The sequence below is a fragment of the Eptatretus burgeri genome, chromosome 2 (assembly GCF_056783735.1).
Source record: "Eptatretus burgeri isolate ZD-2024b chromosome 2, Ebu_testis_v1, whole genome shotgun sequence".
Classification (NCBI taxonomy): Eukaryota; Metazoa; Chordata; class Myxini; order Myxiniformes; family Myxinidae; genus Eptatretus; species Eptatretus burgeri.
This window is the reverse complement of record NC_140962.1, coordinates 62596808-62623169: the sequence shown is the minus strand read 5'-3', so window position 1 is coordinate 62623169 and position 26362 is coordinate 62596808. Positions and strand designations below refer to the sequence as shown.

At 42.0% G+C, this 26362-nt stretch overlaps 1 protein-coding gene across 2 annotated transcripts; it reads left to right on the top strand.

Annotated features, from left to right (window-relative positions):
* The first annotated feature begins 446 nt into the window (after positions 1-446).
* Positions 447-23772, top strand: GCHFR (GTP cyclohydrolase I feedback regulator). 2 transcript variants are annotated; one of them, XM_085869518.1, is made up of 4 exons: positions 447-888; positions 4812-4906; positions 16940-17109; positions 17281-23772. In XM_085869518.1, the coding sequence occupies exons 1-4, from the start codon at positions 853-855 to the stop codon at positions 17289-17291; spliced, it is 312 nt and encodes a 103-aa protein (XP_085725644.1). In that variant the 5' UTR covers positions 447-852; the 3' UTR covers positions 17292-23772. The 2 variants fall into 2 exon arrangements, with proteins under 2 accessions (XP_085725644.1, XP_085725643.1); XM_085869517.1 differs by having other exon boundaries at positions 450-888; positions 17245-23772.
* Positions 23773-26362: the final 2590 nt, after the last annotated feature.

Genomic DNA, 26362 nt, shown 5'->3' with positions numbered 1-26362 from the left:
ACACAAACACCGCACAAAACAAGTTTTAGCGAGGGTCTGCAATCTGTGATTGCTCTTTCTAGTTTTACTTGCTGCTGATTACCTCAAAGTGGTCACATGCGAAATCGTACGACGGTTGATGTAACCACATTAATCTCTGGACTCATTACCCAGATGGAAAACCTCAACTGAAAAAAAACTAAAATGAAGAGTCCAAAAATATTGCTCAGTTGTTAGAAACAGCAGAATGATTGGAAACATCAAGCAATTTCCATTTCCCTTCGGGGATGTGATCACCAACCATCCCATAACGGCACATTTGAGTGATTCCAGATATAGTACAGAACTTTCAGAGGGAAATCCATGAACAAAGGCTTCATTGTAAGAGCAATCAGCACGGATAATAAACTTTTCTGGTGCTGCAATTAGAGAAGCAGACACGTGTGATGGCAAACTCTGCGGCTAGGTCCAAAGTTCACTCCACCTGTTTACTTTTGTCTCTTCTCTCTGTCCTCTCCTGCTGCTATCCTTTCCCTCGAGCTATTCTCTTCCTTTCACTGCTATTCTCTCCATCTAGTTGCTAGTCTCTCCCTGCTGCTATCCTCTCCCTATAGCTATTCTCTTCCTCTCGCTGCTATTCTCTCCTTCTAGCTGCCATTCTCTCCCTCTGGCTGCAGTCCTCTCTCTCTGTAGCTGTTGTTCTCTCCCCTGTAGCTGTTGTTCTCTCTCTCTCTACAGCTGTTGTTCTCTTCCTCAAGCTGCTGTCCTCTGAAAATTTTGTGGGAATTACCAACGAGTGATCGCCGTGCCAGTGGAATTCCTTCTTTGCTGTGGATCTCAGAGGGGCCATACGTAACTTGACAAAGGGGTGCCATGCCTTATGTACTGCTCAGCACACAAATACGTACGGTCAGTGATGCTACAGTATGATCATTAGATGTTTTGAAGTCCATATCGTTCAGTCCGACAAAACGCTTTCGAGATGTAGTGCACAGTGCTGCATTTATCTTTGAGCTGTGCAGTCTGGGTTCGATTCCTGACTCGACTTTAAACTGTCGGATTGGTGATTCATAGACGTAATGTTTTGTCGCAAAGATTTCTGTCCCTCAGATGGCTCGTCTGCTGGCGTTAGTTGGTAAACGATAAAGACCCCACGGTGTTTTTTGCGAATGGTAGGCGAGCTATCTCGAGCACCCTGAACGAATTTCAAATTCCTGTGCCTAAAGTCGAACGTCAGACCTGATCCGCAGGTTCCCGAAAGAACTGAAAACCTTATCCATCCCACCCAACAAGGGAGGGATCATTGTTGTTGAGTCGTTGTTTGAGAGTCAGGTCATTACTTCATGGAGAGCGAGATCATTTTTTGTGGGTTCATCATCACGAATTTCCATGTGCAAAATCGTAAAGAAATTCGGGAATCCGTTTTAGTTTTGATCTGCGTGCCTCTTCCGAGAATGCTTTGAGCATTAAATTTCGTCCTCAAATCTGCACGGTTCGGCTTCAGTTTTTAATGGAATGTCATCACTTCATCAGGCAGGTTCATTCGTGCCGAGCTGCCAAGTAACGTTCGTTTCCAGATGTGCCATCGTATGCACAGGGTGGTCCACATGTCTCTTTACCAGGTGTATTTTCTCCAAACATCCCTCAAGGCTCAAAACGAGTTGAGTGGGACCTTCCTCCTGCAGTGAAGTGAAATAGGCTAGTTTTAGTTTTTTTTTTTTTTCAGGATATATATTAGAATGGCAGATATGTATAACTGTTTTTACTCACAACACAAATGAACCTCGGGAAAATAAACTGAAAAGGGAATGGTATTTGCTGGCAGGGTAACTCATTGGTTTCAATCGGTTTCAATCAAGCAGGTATCCAAATGTGGAGGGAGGCCATCCCAGAGCCAAAAATTTCAGCCTTGTTTTCCTTTTTTTGGATTACATTTAACGCAGATGGTTGTGATGTTTTCCTCCTTTCAGCTCATGCACATGATGAGGCCATATTTTTCCATCAGCCTAAATTTTGTATACAAAAGAGAGGAAAAACAAGAAACAGACTCAGTAGAGCGCATATTCGACCGGATCTGCATCTGGATCTTAACCAAAATCTAATCTGCTTGTTCTTGTCACCTGCTCAAGTCATCCACCAAGTTTAGACCGAATCCTTCCACAACTTTTGAGATATCCTGCTCACAGACAACCCGACAGATAGGAGTGAAAACGTAACGTCCGTCCACCTTCGGTGGCAGAGGTAATAATGAGAAAAATGTAATCTGTTATAACTCATTCTCTATTCCAGTTCAAGTGCCCTCTTCATCGCCATTCTAGCGAGCACTTTTTAATTTTTTTTTGGAAAACCAAGTCGAGGCTCGTATAAGAGCTAATATACACAGAAACATATAACAAGGCAGAAAACAAGATGGGTGGGAGAGGGAAGCACAAAAGAGTGGGGGAACTGAGACAATCGGATATTTATGGAAGGGAGAGGGAGGGATGGGGTGGGGTACACAAGGTAAACAAAATTATCCTACAGGGACTTTCAGGAAGGAAAGCAGGGAATTTGAAGGAGGAAGGTTTGGGGTGGATTAATGGAGGTGGAACAGATCATGGTTTTGGATGGGGGAAGATAAGAGATGGTGGTGAACAGCTGTTTTGAAGACCTGGAGGGAGGAGTGGGATTGGAGAGATTGAGGGAGTTTGTTCAAGAGGTGGGAAAAAAGAGGAATGAAAGAGTGAAGGCGGACCTTGAGCGACCTGGGCAGATATAAGGGGACAGATGACAGACAGAGCAAGGGGGGGGGGGCAAGGCTGGAGAGGAGATGGTAGAAGACAGAAAGACCACCGACATGCCAGCGGTGAGAGAGTGAGAGACCCTAAGACTCAGCCTCATCAAGGGAGATACCAATGATCCTAAAAACCTTGGTTTCCAAAGCGTGAAGTCAAGTTAGGTGTGATGCAGGAGCACAACCCCAGAGGGGGACGAAGGACTGCATCAGATTGTGGATGAAAGCTTTGTAAATGGTGAGGAGCTCAGGTGTGCCAAGGAAGGACTTTGCATGCCGTAGGATGCCCAGTCAGCGACTGACTTTGGAGGCCAGCTTGGAGATGTAGCTTTCCCAAGAAACATCGTGGTAGATAGTGAGACCCAAAAGCTTGAATGAAAGGACCTCTTCAAGAGGATTGTTTGTTGAAAAAGTAGATCGGGGAGGGGGTATATATTAGGGGGGGGGAGTAGGGGGGATCCAGACGGTCCTTTTGGAGAGACTTGGTGAAAGTGTGAGATTTGTCAGCATTGAAAGACACGCTCGAAGTGTTTGGCCAGCTTCTGATTTTATCCAGGCCTGCAGAGAGTGAAGAGGCTGCTGCCTACCAATCTGAGGGATGACAGGTGGTACAGCAGATTGTGGAGTCATCAGCAATGAGATAAAGAGAATTTTCCAGAGAGTCAGAGAGAAGATTGATGGAAACCAGAAATAGCACTGGACCAAGGATAACACTGGGTAGAGGTATTGTGGAGATGGGAGCGGGTGGGGGGAGGAACAAATATTAAGGGGGTGGGAAGAGTGAGAGGCCACTTTGAGAAAGGGAAATGGGGGAGGGAGATTTGAAGGGGAGAGACAAGGGGGGAGATTTGAAGGGCAGTGATGAGGGCGGACATTTTGGGGAGAAGGGTGAGAGGGGAGAAATGAGGGAGAAAGGTGTGGGGGGAGCTTTTGAGAGGGGTGAGGGGAGGCTTGGGGGTGGGTGGGAAGAGAGTGAAGTTCCACTCTCTTCTTCCAGCACGAAACAGCACGAAACTTCCGGATTTAAAAAAAACTGATCTTTAACACGTTCACTGCCAACTCTTAAAGAATACACCACTCCCATTAGCAGGCCAAGTACACATATGCATATGCTATATTTTCAAATTTTACCCTTCTATGAGCTAATCCAAGTTAATTTCCTATCCATTGCTGGGGAAATCCAGGTTATGAGAAAATTCATAGCAGGCAGTGGGATAATATTGTCAATTCCGTACGCCAGGTACGAGCTGTCTGGTCAGACTATTTTAGCACTGAATCGATGTTGGTAATACATCATTACTCATGGTAGATTGTGCGCTGAATCGTGAGCACCACATATTTTGTCTTTTATGCTGATTGTCATTACCCTTCAAAATGGCATGTATGGATGCAGATGAAGTGGAAATACTTATCATGGAGACTGATAATGATGATCATGATTATTACATATATTTATGTTCACCGAACTGCCAGAAGATCGTTTGTTGCGTTATCTGGAACAGCAGGCTATTCTGTTTGCAACACAATAGCGTAGTCTTTTATTCGAGAATACTCGAGTGGCTGTATGTGGTACACCGAGTACTATGAGTATACTCGTAGTCGGCAGTCAATGTGTTAAAATTATTATTTTATTAAAATTTAGGTATATATATGAACACTGTGTGGGGTATCGTGTTCTATGAATTCTGTAGTGAAAGAAGTCGTCGTGATGTGAAGAGTCGTGAACATTATGTCTGTAACTGTGTATCGATTCCTTCCCGTACCCACATTATTCCTCTCCCCATTCCTCTTTCTACTCCCTCCTTCCTACTTTCCTATCTCCCTCCTTCTACCCTTTCTCCCAAGGCCCCAACTGTATTAACCAAGGCTGTATTAACCTGTTGAGATTAAGTCTCAGGGGATACCATATGGCACAGGCTTGACCAGTTCAGTGGCCTCATCCTGTGTCTTAAGGAATACTGTGTAGTGTCATTGAATACGTCCTTGTACGTAAGCGCTCTATCAAGGCATCACTTGCAGGGAAAGATTGCAATAACATGGAGAGCTTGTTTCTGAACAGGAGACTGGTCCCACCGTGGTTGGAGATGAAGCTTCTGACCCTGAACTAATGGACTATCTTGGAGCGACGAAGATCCACGCTCTTGGGAATAACTTGTGAGTTTAAAATTTACGGATAAACGTTTTTAAAAATTATTTAATAGATTAATTTCCAAATGCTGAGATACAAGTATTGTTTAAAAAAAAAATAAAATGAAATAAAAATATATATATATATATATATATATATATATATATATATATATATATATATATATATATATATATATATATATATATATATATATATATATATTTATTAACCTCCGCCATCGAAGATGGATGGAGGTTACTGTTTTCACCCCTGTCTGTTTGTTTGTTTGTGAACAGTATTACGGAAAAACTCCTGGACGGATTTCGACGAAACTTGGTGGGGGGATTAAGTATGGTCCAAGGATCATGCCATTAGATTTTGGACTCGGTCCAAAAAAAAAAACAGAAAATTTTGCAACTTTTTTTCCAAAAAAATTCGAATTTATTTGAAAAATATTTGAATTTTATTTTTGCATTTCTACATGTTTTTAGTAATTTACAACCCCCAAAAAATTGTTCGAGAAAAAAAAAATTGCAACTTTTTTTTCAAAAAAATTTCGATTTTATTTTTTGGGCATTTCTACATGCGCGTCAATCTAGTTTAGTTTATTTAATCGCGGTTCAGTAGAGTCTGATCCGCTTTGACCTACAATGAATAGGATATCAGGTTCACTTAAGTGACCCAGCAGTATTGGCGGCGGAGGTTTTGCACTCTACCGAGTGCTCCCCCTCTAGTTGTAGATGTAACAATGACAAGGAACGAAATTTTTTTTGCAGTTTTGTGTTAAGGCCCAGTCACACCTTGACGTTTTAGCCAGCAATGGCAACGTATCAAAATGTATGTAGAACGCTGGCTCATGCTGAACTTTTGATGTTTTTTTTTAAGATTCGGACGTATTCATAACGAGTTGGTCGTATGCATAACATATTAGTAACAGACACAGAACGTTTCATTGTCTTATAGATAACTTATACCAACGAATGCTTAGCCTGTTGTCGGCGTTCACAACCTATGCCCAACGATAGTCTAACGTATGCATAGCGTGCTGCACGTATCGCCAACGATCACGTGGCGTAGCCTATTAAAAGGCTGCCGCACAATGATTCAAATCATAACCGCCGGAGAAATGGAAGTGTCAACATCGCAGTCACACCTTGGCGATCTTGCCAGCAAATGCCGCCCTCTGAAAAATGCATCTAGAATGCTGGCGCACGTCGTATACGGTATGAGTAAGTTTGGTATACATGAATAGAACGCTAAAGTACACTATCATACGTCGTAGTAAGTGGAGTACGTCTTGACTGGGTCAAGGTGTGACTGGGCCTTTACTAGCTACAAATGTATTGTATGTGAACTGGTATAATCACCACATCCAAAACTCCACATGGGTTCGTGCTCCCGAGCCTTTAATCCGATCGCCCGTGTACTTTTCGAGAGCGCTTCCCTCAGAGTAGCTCATTAACATGATGCCCCCAGAGCCACAATCACTTTAATCTGACACAACATATTTTCCACCATTCTGAAATTTACCCGTTATCCCTTTCAAACACCAAGATCCACAATCTCAACACAAAACTGAGAACAACATTTTTCTATTATATGTGATCAAAGATTTAAAGTTCATTTTGAGGAAGTTTGCACCATATTAATGGATTATTAACTTTATGTACACTGGTAATCTCTCAAGTCTTGAGGACGCTTCCGATTGCGACCAGATTTGTATTCACCAGATTGTAGCCCAACTGAATTATTGCGATGCTGAGATTGATCCTCATCGTGAAGATTTTGTGGAAAGAAGAGGCAGTTGTCATCGTTCTCTTCATCTTGGATGTTGGTTGTCAACAGATATCGTGCATTCCACTTTGTGCCATCTCTGAGTAGGTGGCTATGATGAGCCAGTTGCTGCAAGATCTGTTTGGGGGGTTGATAGTGAATTCGCTAGTTTATGTGCGCGGTTTTGGCATACAGTATTTAATTGAATGACGCTATGACATAGTGGGGAGGCTGCGCATGCGCATAATACACGGGTCCTGCTCTGGCATTGTTCCACGGTGTCTGTGTCCTTCACTCGGGCTGGCTCCTTTACTGAAATACGGACGTGAAGGCGTTTGTTCTGTTTATAACAAACTGGTGACGAAGGTTGGGATCTCCAAGGTGATTAGATGTGGGAAGGCATATTCAAGACATGGCAGTGCTTAGGAATATCGGGCCTTTCGACGAAAAAGTGGAGTTGTTCAAGGACTACACAAACAGATGTGACACATTTTTGGTGGCAAACCGGATTGATGAAGAGCTGCAGACGAGTTAATTTTTGGCTGGTGTGGGAGCAGACGTGTTCAAGTTAGTGAAGAACTTGAGTTACCCAGCCATGCCAAAATCGAAAACTTGCGCTCAGCTGAAGGCGTTCTTAACAGATCATTACACGCCAAAACCGATAATGATGATGGAACGCAATAAAATTTGGACCTTTTCCCAGGGTGAGAATGAGACTGTGGCCGACTACTTAGTACGATCGAAGAAGCTCACCTCAACGTGCTTATTATGGGACCTTTCTGAATGAAGCCCTATGCGATAAGCTGGTATCGGGATTCCACCGGAAATTGTCTCGCACTCAGACTAATTTATTGTCCATGGCTGATTTGTCATTTGATGAGGCCAGGGTGAAATGTCTGTCGAAAGAGTTGGCCAGCAAAGCGAACTGAGAGTACATGGGTCAGACGTCATCGGATGCGAACAGTGACGGTGCAGCGGAGGCAAACCGAGTCAAGCAGGGGAAGAGAAGCTTCATACAAGATGGGAGGAAAATCGGAGCACACAACAAGCTGGTGGCCAGAGTCTGGTGCCAATGTTGCGGTCTGGAAAATCATTGCACATAAAACTGCCGTCTCAGGAATGTGAACTGTCACACCTGCTATGAACAGGGACACATTTCCAAGGTATGTCCAGGAAACAACAATCAACAGGATCGAAGACAGAATAAATTTGGCTTAAAATCTGTAAGTTCCACAAAGTACGTCGTTTCAAACAGTGATAGTGAATTAGACACGGAACGAGACCATGAAAGATTTGGTTTGTACCAAAATGGTGATGACTTCCAATAAGGTTAAACCTATCAAGGTGAAGGTTGTTGAAGGACATTGTGATATCACCATAGATCTGGATACTGGAGCATCATGCTCGACGGTGTCAGAGACTGTTTATACAAATAATCTGTTTCAGTATCCTTTGATTGATACAAACATAACTTCGTAGTTACATGGATCAATTCGTTCCTGTTTTGGGTTGTGTAAAGGTACCGGTCAAATACCTCGGTAACCCAGAGGTGTTGTTTGAACTTGTGGTGGTACAGGGGACACGTCCATGCCTATTGGGGAGAGATTGTTGAGTAAAATCAAACTAGATTGGGAAAATGTTTTCTCAGTGTCAGAAATCTCTGAAACCAAGGTCCCAGAATCAAAAGATTAGCCCCCCCCCCCCCCAAGAGTTCAATAGGTTGCTAGATCAGAACAAATTACTATTTTCCACTTCCTGTGCAGGGATAAAAGGATACACAGCAACATTGAAATTAAAGCCAAAGACTAAACCAGTATTCCAGAAGGCAAGCCAAATTCCATACTCAATGGCAGACAAAGTAGGCAAAGAGTATGATACACTGATAAAAGCAGAACTACTGCAACCAGTAGCAGTCAGTGATTAGTCTTCACCAGCAGTACATGTTTCCAAACCGAATCAATCAGAGTCTGTGGTGACTATAAAGCCCTAAACGAGACAATTGAGGATGATAATTACAAACTACCAAGTACTCAGGATATGTTGGCCAACATAACACAGAATGGCAGACAGCCAAAAGTATTTTCCCAGCTTGATTTAATGGGAGCATTCAATCAATTATTCCTTGACAAAGATTCCTCTAAACTTCTAGTGCTAAACACACAGAAAGGTTTTCGAGCTCTAAAAAGTCTCAGTTTTGGTGTAAAAACAGCACCATTTCAGTTTCAAGCACCCATGGGCAAAATTCTGTTCGGAATAGAAAATGTCCATTGCTATATGGATGACTTAGTGGTGGCCACTGAAACTGTAGATCAGCATGTGAAGGTGTTAAAATAGGTGTTTACAACCATTGAAGAAGCACAATGTGCGACTAAATGGTGTAAAATGTCAAATTTTTTTTGAGGCATGACTTGAATATTTGGGTCACAGTTTGAGTGCCGAGGGGATTCACCCATTAGAAAACAATGTAGAGGTAATTCAAAAAGCAGAGAAACCAACAAATGTGTCCGAATTAAAATTACTGTTGGGGATGGTGAACTTCTATGGAAAATTCATTCTCAATTTGTCCTCAAACCTGATACCTCTCTGTGATCTATTGAACCATTCCATGAAGCGGTGGGTGGTAGCACTAGATTGCAGCGGTGGGCATTGCTGTTGAGTGGGTACACCTATGACATTGAATACCGTACATCTCGACAAAACAAAAATGCTGACGTGTTGAGTAGATTTCCAATCCACGATCCAAGCATGGTAGATCCGGAAGAAAACTTTGTTTTCAAAACGATGATGCACTCATTACCGGTGACTACAAAATAAATTGTAGAGTGTACGGGGAAAGATCCAGTACTCACAAAAGTGTACGAATATACTTTATCGGGGATGGCCGAGTTATTATACGGATAAAATGTGACAACCGTACTTTACATGTTGAGATGAGCTGTCGGTTGATGGCGGATGTTTATTGTGGGGACGACGGGTCGTAGTTCCTTCGCCGTTACAAACGTGTATGCTCGGTGAACTCCACAAAAGTCACCCAGGAGTGGGTCGAATGAAAGCCTTGATGAGGTTGTTCGTTTGGTGGCCAGGGCTAGATGGGGACATTGAAGAAAGGGACAGATCATGCAGCAAACAGTGTGACCACTCCTCATTTTCATAAATGCCAAGGTGAGCCAATGAAAAAAGCCAAGAATTCACAAGGTTTCGGAAAAGCGATGATAATAGTAGAAAACCTATACGCCAAGAAAACCTATAGAAAACCAAGATGCCAAGGTGAACAACGAATAGCCAAGATCTTGTGAAAAAAGCCAAGGAGTGGTCACACTGGTAGCAAATGCATGGGATGCTCAATTGGCACCGAAAGTTGTTCCTCTTTTGTTATGGCCTTGGGCTGCAGAACTGTGGCAGAGAATTCATGTGGACTTTGCAGAGGTCAAAGGTCAAAAAAATTTGGTGGTTGTAGACAGCTACTCTAAATGGCTATGTCTTCCCGCTGTCCAGCACCACCGCTGTTTGTTCGATCACGGTCCTTCGATTCTTATTTGCACACGGGTTCGTGCTTTATTGCAATCGCCCATGTACTTTTCAAGAGCGCTGCCCTTAGGGAAGCTCATCAAACATAATGCTCCCAGAGGCACAATCACTTTAATCCAACACAATAACAACTATAAAACTACTACCACCACCACCACTTCTCCGACATCTACGACTATTTTAATGGTCCGAATTAATCCAACCTTGTTAAGAGACCAGCTGCACAAGCTTTCCCTCTCCACCCCCCCCCCTATGCTGAGCATTGTCTATTTGCACCCCCACATTACCTGTCATAAATAGTCGACCTTACTGATCAAATGGCATCGAAGGGGCCCTTTATTTATACATTACACAAGCAGGGGTACTTAGCTTTGCCTTTCCCCTCCCTCCTCATCCCTTCCCTCATCCCACACCTACTCCTGCATCCTCTCTCGGGACTCCCACCCTCGTTCCTCTGGACTCCCACCCTCCTCCCTCCGGACTCCCACCCACCTCCTCCATCCCCAACCCCCTCCGAACTCCCACCCCACCCTTTCCGCTGCCACCTGTAATCCCACCCTTTCCCTCCACCAAGTTTTTTTTTTTTTTTTGTTTTTTTGTACACCTTGTTGAGGCACGTATGAGAGCGAACACGTAGCACACATCAAGGGGGCATGAGATAAGAAGGGTGGGAGTGGGAAAGACAAAACAGTGGGGAACAGAGACATTCGGAGATCTGTGGAAGGGAGAGGGATAGGGCGGGAACATGGGGAATACAAGATCAACATTACAGGGACTTTCAGGAAGGAAAGCAGGGAATTTGAAGGAGGTGGGTTTGGGGTGCATTAACGGGGGTAGAAAAGATCAAGGATTTGGATGGGGGACGATAAGAGGTGGTGGTGAACAGCTGTTTTGAAGGACTGGAGGGAAGAATAGGATTGAAGAGTGTAAGGGAGTTTGTTCCAAAGGTGGGGAAAAAAAGAGGAATGAAAGAGTAAAGGTGAGCAGTGATTCGTGATTTTAGTAGGTTTACCAGAAGGGGGTTGTCGGCAGACCTTTATCACCCTGCGGAAATATGGTGGGGACAAATCGCAGACAGAGCAGTGGGGGTGGGGGGGCGAGACTGGAGAGAAGACGGTAGAAGACAGAAAGATCACCGACCTGCCTGGGGTGAGAGAGTGAGAGGCCCAAAGACAGTCTCAGCGCGGAAGATACCAATGATCCGAAATGCCTTGGTTCTCACAGCGTGAAGCTGAGAAAGGTGAGAGGCAGGAGGAACAGCCCAGATGGGAGAGCAGTACTCCATCAGGCTGCAGACGAAAGCCTTGTATGTGATCAGGAGCTCTGGTGGGTCGAGGAAGGACTTTGCACGATGGAGGATTCCCAGTCGGCGACTGGCTTTGGAGGTTGGAAATGCGGCTTTCCCAGAAAAGATCATGGCAGAAAGACCCAGAAGCTTGAAAGAAAGGACTTCTTCCAGAGGATTGTTGAGAAAGTGGATGGGGTTTTTCCAAATGGTCCGATCAGAGAGACATTGTGAGAGTGTGAGATTTGTCAGGATTGAAAGACATGTTCCACGTGCTGGACCAGTTTGTTTTTTTACCCAGATCTGCAGAGAGCAAAGAAGCTGCTGCTTTCTGGTCTGAGGGATAACAGATGGTACGGCAGAGGGTGGAGTCATCAGCAAAGAGATAAAGATGATTTTCCAGCGAGTCGGAGAAATAATTCATGAAGACCAGAAAAAGAACAGGGCCCAGAATGGTGCCTTGAGACACTCCAGCCTGGACAGGAAGAGGAGATGAGAGAACTCCATTTCGGGCAACACGTTGACTGCAACAGGAGAGGAAGTCTGTGGGCCATGAGTGGCGATGGCCTTGGATACCATAGGAAGAGAGTTTGATGAGCAGGGCAAGGTGCCAGACCATGTCAAAAGCATGCTTTATGTCTAGGGATATGGCTCTGATTTCATGTCCGGCATTTAGGACCTCCATCCATTGTTGGGAGAGCAGAAGCAGCATATCCAGTGTAGAGTGACCTGGTCTGAAACCAAATTGATGATCAGAAATCAAGCCTTTGGAGAAGAGGAAGGATTTAATGTCTGAAGCGATGATGGATTCCATAACCTTGCTGATGATTGGGAGAAGGCTATTTGGTCTGTATTTGCAGAGATCTGTTTTAGCACCTTTTTTGTGCAGGGCAGTATTGTTTCGGATTTCCAAGCAGATGTCAAATGACCTTGAGAAAATGAGAGGGTGAATAGAAGAGAGAGAGGGTGAGCAAGACCAGAAGAGCAGGTTTTCAGGACATGTGGGCTGATGCCTTCTGGACCACTTGCAGAATCTGAGTTGAGGTTTGACAGCAAGCTCTCCACTTTGTCAGAAGAAAAGGACACAGAGTCCAGGGACAGTTGCGTGCGACTGGGTAAGGTGGGTGCAGAAAGCAATGGGATTCGGACAAAAGATTTCGATGCAAATCCCAAATTGAGGCATTCAGCCTTTTCACATGCGGTATCAGCAGTGCGGCCATTTGAGGTAAGGGAGGGGATGGAGGGGGAGCATACACCAGAAACAGATTTGATTAGATGTCACTAGGATTTGGAGGAGGGAGAGAGGTTTGAGAATTCAGACTTGAGCTGAGAAAGATGTTGGTTTCTGGCTCTCCTGAGGGTAGACACACTTGTTCTGAGCTTTTTAGAAGGAACTGAGATTACCCTCAGTTGGGTTTGCTTTCCATGAGGCAAAGGCAAGTTTTTTTCAGGACAACTGCCTCGCCACAAGCTTCAGTGAACCAAGGGCAGGAGGAAGGGTAGGACAACTGAAGACGAGAGGGGATAAATCTGTGCATGAGGGAGAGCAAGTTTGTTTGAAAGAATTCCCAGGATGAGTTGATGTGAAGGAAAGTAGAGATAGGAGACCAGTCTGTAAGTTTGATGGCTGCTTGGAGACCTTGCCAGTTGGCTTGAGTGAAATGCCAGACTCGATGGCGCTGAGGGGTTCTCTAATAACAGCCAGAGAGATGTCTACTTTGATAAGCATGTGGTCAGAAGAACCGATTGGATCGGAGGAAGAACAGCAGATATTTTCAGCGAAATTTGTCAAAATCAGATCCAAAAGAGATGGAGTACCATTGGTTGAGATCCAGGTCAGGAAATTGACTGATTGAGTCAGTCCCAATGAGTCACAGAAATCTTTTGCTGAAGTGTCATGACAGGTGAGAGAGGTTCCCACACCGAGCCAACTGGCATGATGACAGTTGAGTTCACCACATATGAGGAAGAGAGAGTTTGGATGAGAAAATGGAAGTTGGTCCATGTTTTCTGATAGTGAGGTGTAAATGGAGTCATCACTATTTGGTGGACGTTACAGTGCACATATAAACATGAGGTGGGAGTGGTGGGGAAGCCGTAGCCAGAGGTATTCCTGGTGGTGTGGGGGAGTGAGGGCAGTGCATGGAGAGTGAGGAATGGAGTCTTTGATGAAGAGAGCAACACCTCCACCAGGACGAGGCTCAGGTCTGTTATACTGGAGGAGGGAGTAACCAGGGAGAGGTACTTGGGAGTTAGAGACGTCTTGAGGGAGGAAAGTTTCTGGATGGTAGATTATGTCAAGCTTGTCAGTAGCAACCTGTCTGGAAAGATCTGTAAGGTTTGAGTGAAGGCCCGGATATTTGAGGTCCACACTGTTAATGAAGAGGGAGGGGATGAGGCTTTGGGTGCAGGGGATGGGAGGGGAGGGGGAGGGTCGGACAAGGGAGGAGGGGAGGTAAGGAGAGTTGTTGAAGGAGTGTGGGGGATTGCAGAATAGCTTGGGGAGGGAGCAAGATGAGGAGGAAAAAAGGGTCTGTGGTACTGGGGGAGAGGGGGGCAAGAGAGGATGCAGAAGGCAGTGGAGGATTTGAGGAGGTGGAGTAATGAGATGGAGGTGAGAGGGCAGGGGAAGGAGGCAGCTTTGTGGATGAAAGGGGGGGGCAACGTTGAGAAGGGTGAGTGAGTGGGGTAAATGGTCAGAGAAGGGTGAGTGGGGAGAGTTAAGGGAGAAAGGTGAGGGGGGAGATTTTGAGAAAGGTGAGATGGAAGTTTGAAGGGAAAAAGAGTGTGATGGTTGCTTTGAGAGGGAGGGGTGAGAGGGGTGAGTTGGCACTAAAGTTGCAAAAAAAAGAATAGTTGATGGAAAGCGAACATTCATTGTAAACTGTTTTTTTTTTTTTTTAATTGTTAGGTCAGAGATGTGATTAAAGACATTTCTTGATGGATGTAATAAAGGCGAATTAAGAGAATGGAGAGAAGAAACGCTGTCACAGTTGGATTTTTTAGGCAAGGTGTGAAGGAAAGGTCGAATTGAGAGTAGGCTGTTGTAATTGAAGAAGAGTAGTGAATTATGATGCAGTAATGAGTACCACACGTGACAGAGAAAGATGAAGCATAATAAGAGATCATTATTATTATTATTATTATTATTATTATTATTGTTAGCAATATTATTATTATTATTTGAGAGATTGTTTATCAGATTAGGTAATGGAAGGTTGTAGAAAAAATCATGAGGTGAATGGTGAATTTGGATCGGTAATCACCGAGGGTGGAAACAGATCACGTGGTTATGGGAGAAGCACGTGGTTACGGGAGGTGTATAGTCAAAAGTGGATTCATTTATTTATTTTAAATAAGGATTGCGTAAGATTCGGAAAAGGGAAGGTTGAAGTAACATCGTGGAGGTGTTTGGTGAATTTGGAACTGTAAACGCAGAGTGAAGCTGATAGATCGATGAAAAGTACAAGGAAGATGGGAGGAGAGAGACACGTGGTTACAGAAAGTGTATAGATAGAAAGGATACAAGGAAGATTATTATTTTTTGATGGATTTTTGAAGATTAGGTTAGATTTGGGAATGGGAGGATGTCGGAAGAAATCGTGAAGGTAATGGTGAGAGAGGGTCACCTCAGGTGGAAGAAAGATGGTATGCCGGCAGGAGGAGGAAGAACAAGAAGCAGAAGAATAAGAAGGATGAGGATGATGATGATGATGATGATGATGATGATGATGATCAGGAATCGTGGGTATGCAGGGAGAAAAGGGGTTTTTTTTTCATTTAAATTTAAGACAAAAAAGAGAGTGTTTAGTTGGGAAGGATGGGGAACGTTGGGAGAGTGGGGAAAATAGGATTTGCAGGTAATAGGGAGAGAATACAAATAAAATTGATCGTACACCTTGAGGGTAAGGATGGGTAGGCCTCAAGGAAGTTAAGACAAGGTCGATGAAAACTCACAAAATAGCACGATTTTTGAAACAAAACAGAGCTAGGAACACACAGAAACATGTACGTGAGGAAATAAACAGTTAAAACTTCACGTATGACAACCGGAAACTTAACTTTGAGAAAGTCAACAGAAACCCCTGAGAGAACCTGCCGTTGCTGCAAACCCAGAACTGGAACTGTTTTTTTTTTTTAATTTTTAGGTCAGAAATACGATTAAAGACATTTCTTGATGGATGCAGTGAAGGCAAATTAAGAGAATGGAGAGAAGAAACGCTGTAACAGTTGGATTTTTTTCGGCAAAGTATGAGGGAAAGATCGAATTGAGAGCAGTCTGTTCAAATAGAAGAGGAGTACTGCACTATGGTACAGTAATGAGTGTCACATGTGTGAAAAAGGCATTTTTCATCCTTCCTCATCCTTTTTTCATCCTTCCTCATCCTTTTTTCATCCTTCCTCATCCATTTTTCATCCTCATTTCATCCTCCCTCATCATTCCCTCCCTCATCCCACAAAGGCTTTTTTGCAGGGTTTTTAACCACGTTTGGGAAAAATAAATAATTAAAATTAAAACCTGCTTTAGATTCCTACCAACCTCCAACTTGCCTCGTGTCTTGTCAAAATCTGCCCCCGAAGGGACTAATTCATCGATATGGCTTACACATGCAAGCACGGAAACGGCCATAAAACGATGACGATGATGATGATGATGATGATGATGATGATGATGATGATGATGATGATGATGATGATGATGGCCGAAATAAGTGATGGTATGGATGTTTATCCTCATTGCCATGTAATGAATCTGGGGTGTGTTCAGTTCCCAAGTTTCCTGGAGAGCGCTCACAAAATGGCTTAAGCACTTAAGCAAGCACTCCATAAGAAACTGTTGATAAAGAACGGCTGGCTTAGCAAGCACTAGCTTGCTGCTTGGTAACTGAAGACCCCTGGACATCTCAACAGCAAACAGTAAATACAAAACGCTGACAAACGGACATTGTTAAAATTAAAGATTTTAAATATTAATCACTGTAATGAAAATGAAAAAAAAGTTGCCTTGTTCAGTTTTAAAATGTACATGAACTCAGAGGTGATGTTGAGTGCACGAAAGTGTACATGTACATTTAGTATAACTTTTAAAGTGTACGTGTCCATAATAAATATCTCTCGGGAATTTACCCAGCCTCCCAACTAATTAATTACGGATACAGGCATTTCACCACAAAGCCGATTATTTACTTCACATAATAGGTGAATTACATGCGCATCAATTTGCTAATAAGCCTTGAAAAGTCGGGTGAAAACTACAAAGGTCTATGAACCCTCAGAGCAATGAGGAGCGAAAAAAATGGTGGAGCGAAAAAGATGGCGGAGCGAAAAAGATGGCGGAGCGAAAAAAAATGGCGGAGCGAAAAAGATGGCGGCCTCTCTCTCAGTGCAATCTCGCTAATATTAGTTTTTGTAATGTTTTATTTCATTTTATGGAATGTTTTACTTCATTTTAGACTTTTATTCTTTTCAGCTGCGAATACAGAGTGTCTGATCCTCCAAGGATTGTTCTTGATCGCCTGGATCGTCGTGGGTTCTTCCTCAAGCAAATGACTGGTGTGGGACAGACTGTTGTCTGGTGTTTGTACAAACCTCCTGAGAACGAAGCACAGACTGTGGCCAGCAGTACTGACTGCAGTGCAGGTGTTATAATATTTATCATCAATGGAATATAAGATGTACTGTGTTGAGAGGATGGTGCAGAGGTAGTGTATAATTAACTGTGAGAATGGTTTGATTCCTCACCTCACTATAAAATGTTGAATTTGTGCTTCACAGGCAAGATGTTGCATCAATGACTCTGACCTCCCTCAGATGGACGGTAAGCTCTGCTGGATGTCCCTTCTGCTAACGTCAGCTGGGTGACGTTTATTCTGCTTCCGTCAGCTGGGTGACTTCTGCTAATGTTTATGAAAAGTAGGTGAATTATCGTCAGCACCTGAAACAAGTTCCTGCCCGAAGCAGTTCCAGTGGAACGTCAGGCCGATACAGTCGGTTTAAACACTTGGAACACTAATAAACCCTCTCTGTGACTTGGGGCAACAATAGTTGTGGCTAACCCCACAGGATAGGATTAATTGGGGTGATTATATACTCTCTGGGTCTACACTGAATGTAAAGTGTGGGGGCATGATTCTGTACGACCTTAAACGAGGAATGGGGATGCCATTTGGCCAATCATTTACATGTTGCATTCCCAAGTTAATTTTTTGCTACAGCTGTAAACAACAATGTTATTGATGTTTTACTAAAGTCTAAATATCTTGATCGGGTAACACACCTTGTGTATTTCCACACACGCACATGCACACGCACACGCACACATACACACACACGCACTGGCCTGCAAAAGTATTCACCCCCACCCCCCCTCCAAAGTTTTCACATTTTGATGCCACCTGAGCTTATTTCATGATGCTTTCAAATCAAAGTTAATACAGGTTGGGGCATTTATATCTGACTCTTTTTCAATCTTTCTAGCTGGAAACAGTCTTGGCATAACTAATTATTATTTCCTTTGTTTTACAGATAATACTTGAAAGTTTTTACTGATGGAGCACTTTAAATGCAATGAGCATTTTTTTTTTCTAAATTTTTAATTTTTTTAAAATGCAATAAGCATGCCAATTTCACAAACAAGGTCTTCATGACAGATGAGGCACACTTTGATTTGGCAGATTTAACTCCACCAGATTTCTTCCTGTGGGGATTTCTGAAGGGCAAAGTTTATAAGGAACATCCAACAACGATCGCTGAATTGAAGGCAAACATCACTGCAACCTTCGGCTCTATTGATCAAGAGACATTGCTAGTGGTAATGAACAATATGATGATCTGCCGTCTTGAATGCACGAATTCGAAAGGAGCACATTTGTCTGATGTAATTTTTAATATATAAAGAATCAAAATGGATTTTATAAACTAAAATAAAATGTGCCTGTGTTGTATTGAAATTTTATTTGGTTTAGAAACCAAAAAGTTATGAGGATAATAAAACCGTCAGATATAAATGCTCGACACTGTATAATATGTGCAGTCTTTCAATGTGATAAAGCTAAAAAAATATAAAAAATGCAGATGAAATGTGAATAAGTTAGATTAACAGAGAAAATCAGATGATTCTCAGTTGTCTATGTATTCAACCCCTGTGCCGAATTAACCCTAAACCACTGCAGGAGCAAATTATTTGTGTGAAAGGTTACAAAATAAGTGGAATAGGTTTCACCTGTATGTAGTGAGTGGCTTAACTTAAAAATTAATCTCCCCACTTATCTAAGGAGTTTTAAAGTGCAACTCACCTGGTCAACCAACAAGGCAAACATGAAGATCAAGAAGCTTTCCAAAGAATTCAGACATAAAGTGGTGGAGAAGCACCGTTTCAGAGAGGGTTAGAAGAGCATTTTAAATTCACTCATTATCCCTTTGAGTACAGTAAAATCCATCACTAAGAAGTGGAAGACATATCATACCACCAAGACTCTACCCAAATCAGGTCACCCATCCAAACTCAGCAAACGGGCAAACAGAAAACTATTTTGAGATGTCACTGTAAATCCAACAATGACTTTTAAAGATTTGCAAGGCTCGATGTCTGAGATGGCAGTCAGTGTTCATGAACCAACAATATCTCATTCCCTTCACAAAGTTAGCCTCTATGGACAGGTGACAAGAAAAGAAGCCATTTCTGAAAAAGACGCATCTAAAAACTCATATGGAGTTTGCGAAAAAGCATCTCAATGATGCTGCAGGCATGTAGAAAAAGGTTTTGTGGTCAGATAAGACTATAATTGAACATTTTGGTCTAATTTCAAAGTGTTAAATCTGGCACAAGACAAATACTGCATGCCACCCAGTCAACACCATCCCTACTGCCAAGCATGGTGGTGGAAGCACCATGTTGTGGGGCTGCTTTTCATCACGAGCGACGGGCAAGCACGTCAGGAGAGAAGGGATAATGGACGGTGCAAAGTACAAGAAAATCTTTGATGAAAACCTACTTGAGTCAGCCATGAATCTGAAACTGGGTCGGAGATTCACAAATTCAGCAGGACAATGATCCGAAGCAGAAAGCTAAAGCCACAATGGAGTGTCTGAATAAGAAGAAAATGAATGTACTTGAGTGGCCCAGTCAAAATCCTTACTTGAACCCAAATAAACATTTTTGGCGAGACTTGGAGATTGCAGTCCATCGACGATCCCCATCAAACTTGGCAGAACTAGAGAAATTTTCACATAATTAATGGAAAAATATTTCACCATCTCACTGTGCAAAGCTGGTAGACATCTACCCAAAAAGACTCATGGGAGTCATTTCTGCAAAAGATGCTTCCACCAACTGACTGACTGACCAACGGGGATGAATACTTTTGCAACCAGTGAATTTTGATTTGTACATGTTTTTTGCACGTACTCTTGATGTGTATCCTCCTTCAACTATAACAGTTTGATTTCTTCAGTTATGAATAAAAAAGTCCATTTGGTAAAATTGTCTCTACATAATTCATAATTCATCGAAATGTGGTATTGTTGATCGAGGGGTGAATACTTTTGCAGGCCACTGCAAATATATATATATATATATATATATATATATATATATATATATATATATATATATATATATATATATATATATATATATATATATATATATATATATATATATATATATATACACACACACATACAAAAATATATCCCTGTGTCGTAAGAGGCAACCAGGGTTGCGTCAGGAAGGGCATCCGGCGTAAAACATGTGCCAAATCACGATGCGGATCATACGGATGATCCGCTGTGGCGACCCATCCATCACTTTTATTTTACTAACGGGAGCAGCCGAAAGAAGAAGAAGAAGAAGAAGAAGAAGAAGAAGAAGAAGAAGATGTATATACAAAAATATATTATGCCTATAGATAGTTGACATCCCCTTTCAAAATGTTCACCTTTTGTTGCCGTCTCGCCTCAAATTCAACTGATTTAAATCAGACTTTTTCCACCTTTATTTACACATCCTAACCCACAACTTCCAAATGAAAATCAAATTCTGCAAATTTCAGAAAATTAATTAAAAATACAAAACTAGAATATCTTGGTTGGGTAAGTGTCCACACCCCTGAGTTAATACTTTGTGGAAGCACCTTTGACAGCAATTACAGCTGAATAAGTTGAGATAGGTCTCTACCAACCTTGGACACCTTGACTGGGCAATATTTGCCCATTCCCCATTCTTCTGTACAAAACTGTTCAAGCTCAGTCAAGTTGTGTGGGGAGTGCTGATGGACAGCAATCTTTAAGCCATGCCACTGATTTTCGATTGGATTTTGGTTGGGGTTCTAACTGGGCCACTCAAGGACATTTATATTTTTGTTCCTTAGCCAATCCAGTGTAGCTTTGGCTGTGTGCTTCGGATCATTATCATGCTGAGAGGTGAACTTCCATCCAAACTTCAGGTTTCTTGCAGCGGGCAGCAGGTTTTCCTCTCAGATATTTCTGTATTTTGCTCTATCCATTTTCCCTTCTGTCCTGTCAAGTGCTCCAGTTCCTGCTGATGAGAATCATCCCCATAACATGATGCTGCCACCACCATGCTTCACAATAGGGATGGTGCTTTTTTGAGTGATGTGCTTTGTTGGGTTTGCACCAAATGTAACATTTTGCATTTCGGCCAAAAAGTTCAGTCTTGGTCTCGTCGGACCACAAAACGTTTTGCCACATGGCTTCAGAATCTCCAAAGTGTGTTTTTGTACACTTCAAACAGGACTCAAGGTGGGTTTTTTTGAGTAATGACTTCCTTATTGTCACCCTACCATGCAGGTCAGACTTGTGGAGTGCTTAGGATATTGTTGTCACATGCACACAGTGACCAGTCATTGCCATTAAGACCTGTAGCTCTTTCAAAGTTGCCATTGGCCTCTTGGTGGCCTCTCTCCTCAGTCTCCTCCATGCTTGGTGATCCAGATTGGAGGGATGGTCTGATCTAGGCAGGGTCTTGGTGGTACGGTACGCCTTCCACTTCTTCATGATTGTCTTGACTGTGCTCCAAGGGATATTCAAGGCATTTGAAACATTTTATACCCATCCCCTGATCTGTGCTTTTCCACAAATTTATCCAAGAAGACTTTTGAAAGCTCTTTGGTTCTCATTGTTGAGTCTTTGCCATGAAATGCACTACTTAGCAGAGAAAACTTACAGGAACGGGTGATTTTATTCTGAAATAATCAGAATCACTACTATTTTACACAGATGGAGGCCAAAACTTAGTGAGTGATTTTGAAGGTGATTGGTTACTCCTGAGCTAACTTACAATTGGTATTATAAGGAGGGTGCACACTTATCCAACCAAGATATTCTAGTTTTGTATTTTTAATTAATTTTCTGAAATTTGTATAATTTGTTTTTCACTTGGAAGTTATGGGTTACGATGTGTAAATAAAGGTGGAAAAGTCTGATTTAATGCTTATGTACAAATTGAATATGTACATGTACAAATTTAATATAATTCCAGGTAATAAGGCAACAAAAGATGAAAATTTTGAAAGGGGGTCATGTCTTTCTATAGGCACTGTAATTGTGATAAGTTGCTCCATTTTAGACATATGATGGTTTAAAAATTGAATGTGATGTTGTTCTGTGACCTGCAGATCAGGGAAGGAAATTAGAAGGCGCACTACACCCGATTTGCACGCACGCCTGGGATCATGTGGAACCCATCAATGTGCCCCACATGAAATATACTCTCCATAACCCTACCCGTTACATTTTTACATTTCTCATATATATGAAATTTGTTACAAAATATACAAGGACCCAATAAGCAAGTCCTTTGATATTTTACATCTGCATAACATGCTATCATTTACACATTTCACTCATCAACTAAAGTTTAAATTTAGTTCCCTTAAGTACCACTCAATGCCTCACATCTTACAGATATCTCGTTATCAATTGGTATTCTTAATTTATCATTAATCTATTTGGAAGCACATATATTTAACATATGCACAAAATGGTGGAGTTTTTGTCTAAACACACCCCTGCCTCCCATCTTCACATGTCGTTTGTCCCATTAATTAATCCTCTCTTTTCTTCCTTTTATCTCCCCGAGCCTCCTTTCTATCCTCATTAGCAATGCCCTCACCCTCCTCATTCACTCTCCTTTCCTTCGCTTTTTCTCAATTCCCTTTTTCTTAATTAGATTGCTCCTCTGCCTGTCTTCAAGATAAATATGTAATATGTCAAGTCTTATTTCTTCATCTGTAATTGTCATTTCACCTCCAGTTAGGTTGGCTTGTTTGGTGTTCCTGTCTGAAATCAGATATCTCAAAAATCCCCTTCACCTATCACATGGGGGAAGACAACTACAAATAGCCCTTCCCTCGTTTTTTCTCAATAGACACGTCACTGGTAATACAAAAGTTATGCAGTATTCCCCTGCAGACTTCCTTTTTCACAAAATTGACTTGTTTCATCTGTCAAACTTCAACGCAATTCACGAAGAGACTTTTACCCATCCACATTAGTTATTTTATCAAAACAGATGTAATGAAACGTACATTGTTAATTGTGATCAACATTGGTTCCCACAGATATACATAATACACAGCAGTACATAAAGTAAACTTTGGAAAAAATATCACCTGAATAATCACCAAGTGTGAGTGGAATAAGAGGATAGAGAGTGAATCAAATCAACACAATAAGTGGATTTTTTTTGTATACATTGTCGAGGCTCATATAAGATTTGTCTTCTTTGATTTACCTAGGGTTCCGATGAATATGTTTTAAAAGACATTGTATTTCCATGTTTAAATAGTTCACCTCTAATGTATTAGCATGTACTGTACGAGTATATATGGTTAAGCAACAATCAAACAACACCACCATTTGGGTCTTGGTGTTTAAACATTCACACATGGAGATGCATTTAAGATTTCCACTTCTTTTGATACCAATTAATATCACTGGAACATTATAGTTTTGGAACAAAAAAGCATTGCTGTATATCCAAATGATACATCTACATATGTACCACTCGTACAATGTCTGCCAATGTGTAGAAGTTCAAAGTGCTTGTACAGTCTCCTGAAAGGCCTTATACCTGTAGCTACAATGCTCATCTCGACATTGACGCATCGCGAGACATTATCAACAGCGCATTGCCAAGGTTGTAGGTCTTCGAGAATTTCATTTCACAGTTATTGTAAAACTAAATTACTATAGACCTAAATATAGCATTGATTTATTTTTGTTCCTTAACATTAGACCTAAATTGTTTTATTTGTGTGTACAATAAAATATGATAGCATACTATTGTTTTTATATTCACTTTGCTGTGTTGACAATAATTGTGCTGACCAACACTCTCTTGACACACAAATAATCAAAAGCCCCTCAGACCCCTGCCTATCAGGGTACTGTATATGTTAAATTGGCTATAGGACCTTGTGGTGGATATATGTTTCTTTCTGACACAAGAAAAACACGTACACACATGCACTCACACATGCACGGTAATACAGATTGTTGTCCATTCCTAATATTATTTACTCATCCCCACCATGTTTGCCAGAGACCATTGGTCAGCGATGGATAATGTTCCAACACGAGAGTTGTACTTTTTACAGCTGTAATTGTAGCTGTAATTTCTAATTTGTTTCGGGTGCCTGCGATAACTGCATACTCGTTGCAAAAGACACCATGGGATCTTTAACTTCCACAAACTAATGCAAGCAGACAGAACACCCAGCTTAATGTCCATCCAAGGGACAGCACTTTGTGATGCAATGCACCAATTGTAAAATGCCAATCCAAAAGTTTATAGTCAGGTCAGAAATTGAACCCAAACTTGACAGCTCAAAGGAAGTACACTATTTCTGCATCATATCCTATCAAACCCACCTGATGTCTTTTAAAACAAAGTATCATCCTCAAAGACTTGTTGGACACATCAAGCACTTCTGCAGCTTCCAGAAACAGCATCTCCTCAACTCCTCCTCCTTCTTCATATGCAGAATAACGCTGCAGGTCGCATCATTATCTGAGGGTGTAGCTGTGCCACTGATGCAATGCCCCCAATTGCGAATACACTGGTACTCATTTCACCAACCTCAGAAGGATGACAGGTTGAGACAACCCCATCTGGTGTTAATTCAACGGCCGACAGGGGCTAGAACTCAGGACCTTAAGATCCCAAGTCAGCCTCCCGAACCACTAAGCCAACACTAGGCATTTATCTCATCAACCTTGAATATTTTAAATCTATTTCACAGGCGTGTTTTCAGTCGAATACAGTACATCCCTGGAGCAATGGAATAGTAAGCCTGCATAATCTGGTAGAATAAAATATGCTTCAAGAAAGTAAAACGAGGTGGAACCCTGCGAGTGAGGTGACGTAGAACCATCTTTTTCTTTCCTTTGTCAGTGAATCGGAATTATGATCGATCAACAATTATTTGAACGTTTTGTTTGCTTCAAGATGTTTTTTCTTGTCTCAAGGTTCTGCAGCCTCATGTTCACATGATAGATCAACATTCTCAAATTAATTTGATCTACAAATGTCCGTGAGTGTAATGCTTATGCATTATGCCAAAACCAGCAACGACTGCATGTGCATGGAACTTTATTAAGTAGTTTTATGTTTTACGTTCTCTGGCCAATGAAGTTCACCCATGGGATGTGGTTGCGCTTCTGGAGTGCGGTGAACCCTATCTGGTCCGGTGTGTGGTCGTGAGTTACCGTGCCAAAGGAGACGTGGCTCTCTGCTGGAGTGTGGGCAGAAAATTTGGCTGACTTTCAGTTGAAACCCACTATGGGACAAGAGGAATTCAGTGTCTTGTTGAATCACCATAGCCAGAAATATAAGAAATGGAGAAAGCTCACATCTGGAGAGAAACTATTTTGGATCAAATACACTTTCAAAGCAGATTTGAGCAGAAACAGCTGTCCTGCATCTGACAATAGTGTGAAATAACAATAGTGAATAACATTGCTTGCAAGAGAGATGACTTTACATTCAAAGTTAACATCTTTCAGAAAAGTCGATGCATTTATTTTGATCACTTTCAAGAATAAAAGTCACCAATAAAGCATGACATGTACACATGGGGGAAAGTTAAGCATACCTATAAAATATTAATGTTTGTGAAAAAACAAAATTTAATCAAATTCAAATTTTCTTTCCAATATATATGAAAGAACCCTCTGTGCACAAACTGTGTTTTCTGTTCATCACAAGACCAAGGCAATTTTGCACACCAGCAAGTACAGCCCTTTAGGGGTATCAACTTGGAAAAACGCTTTCACCTGGTCAAGATTTGAGGATGTAATGGAATTGATGTGTATTCCATTGGTGGACTGTTACTCTGGCCTGTATAAGACAAAGGTGAAGAACAAAGGTGATTTTGGGGCACCGTGAGGGCACCCTAAAATAGATGTTCCAAGATTGTCTTCTTATTTTTTTTTTTTGTATGCATTGTCGAGCCTCGGATAAGAGCTGACACACAATGCACAACAAGGGGGGGTGGGGGCAGGAGACAAGAGGGACAGGAAAGGACAAAACAATGGGGAACAGAGACATTAGGAGATCTGTGGAAGGGAGACGGATGGGGTGGGGTGCACAGGGTAAATAAGTTGGACACAACAGGGACTTTCAGGACCTTATACGACAGGGAACTTCGGGAAGGAAAGCAGGGAATTTTAAGAATGTGGGTTTGTGGTGCATTAAGGGGGGTAGAAAAGATCGTGGTTTTGGATGGGGGACAATGAGAGGTAGTGGTGAACAGCTGTTTTTAAGACTTGGAGGGAAGAATGGGTTTGAAGAGAGTGTGGGAGTTTACTCCAAAGGTGGGGAAAAAGAGGAATGGAAGAGTGAAGGTGAGCAGTGATTCGTGATTTTGGT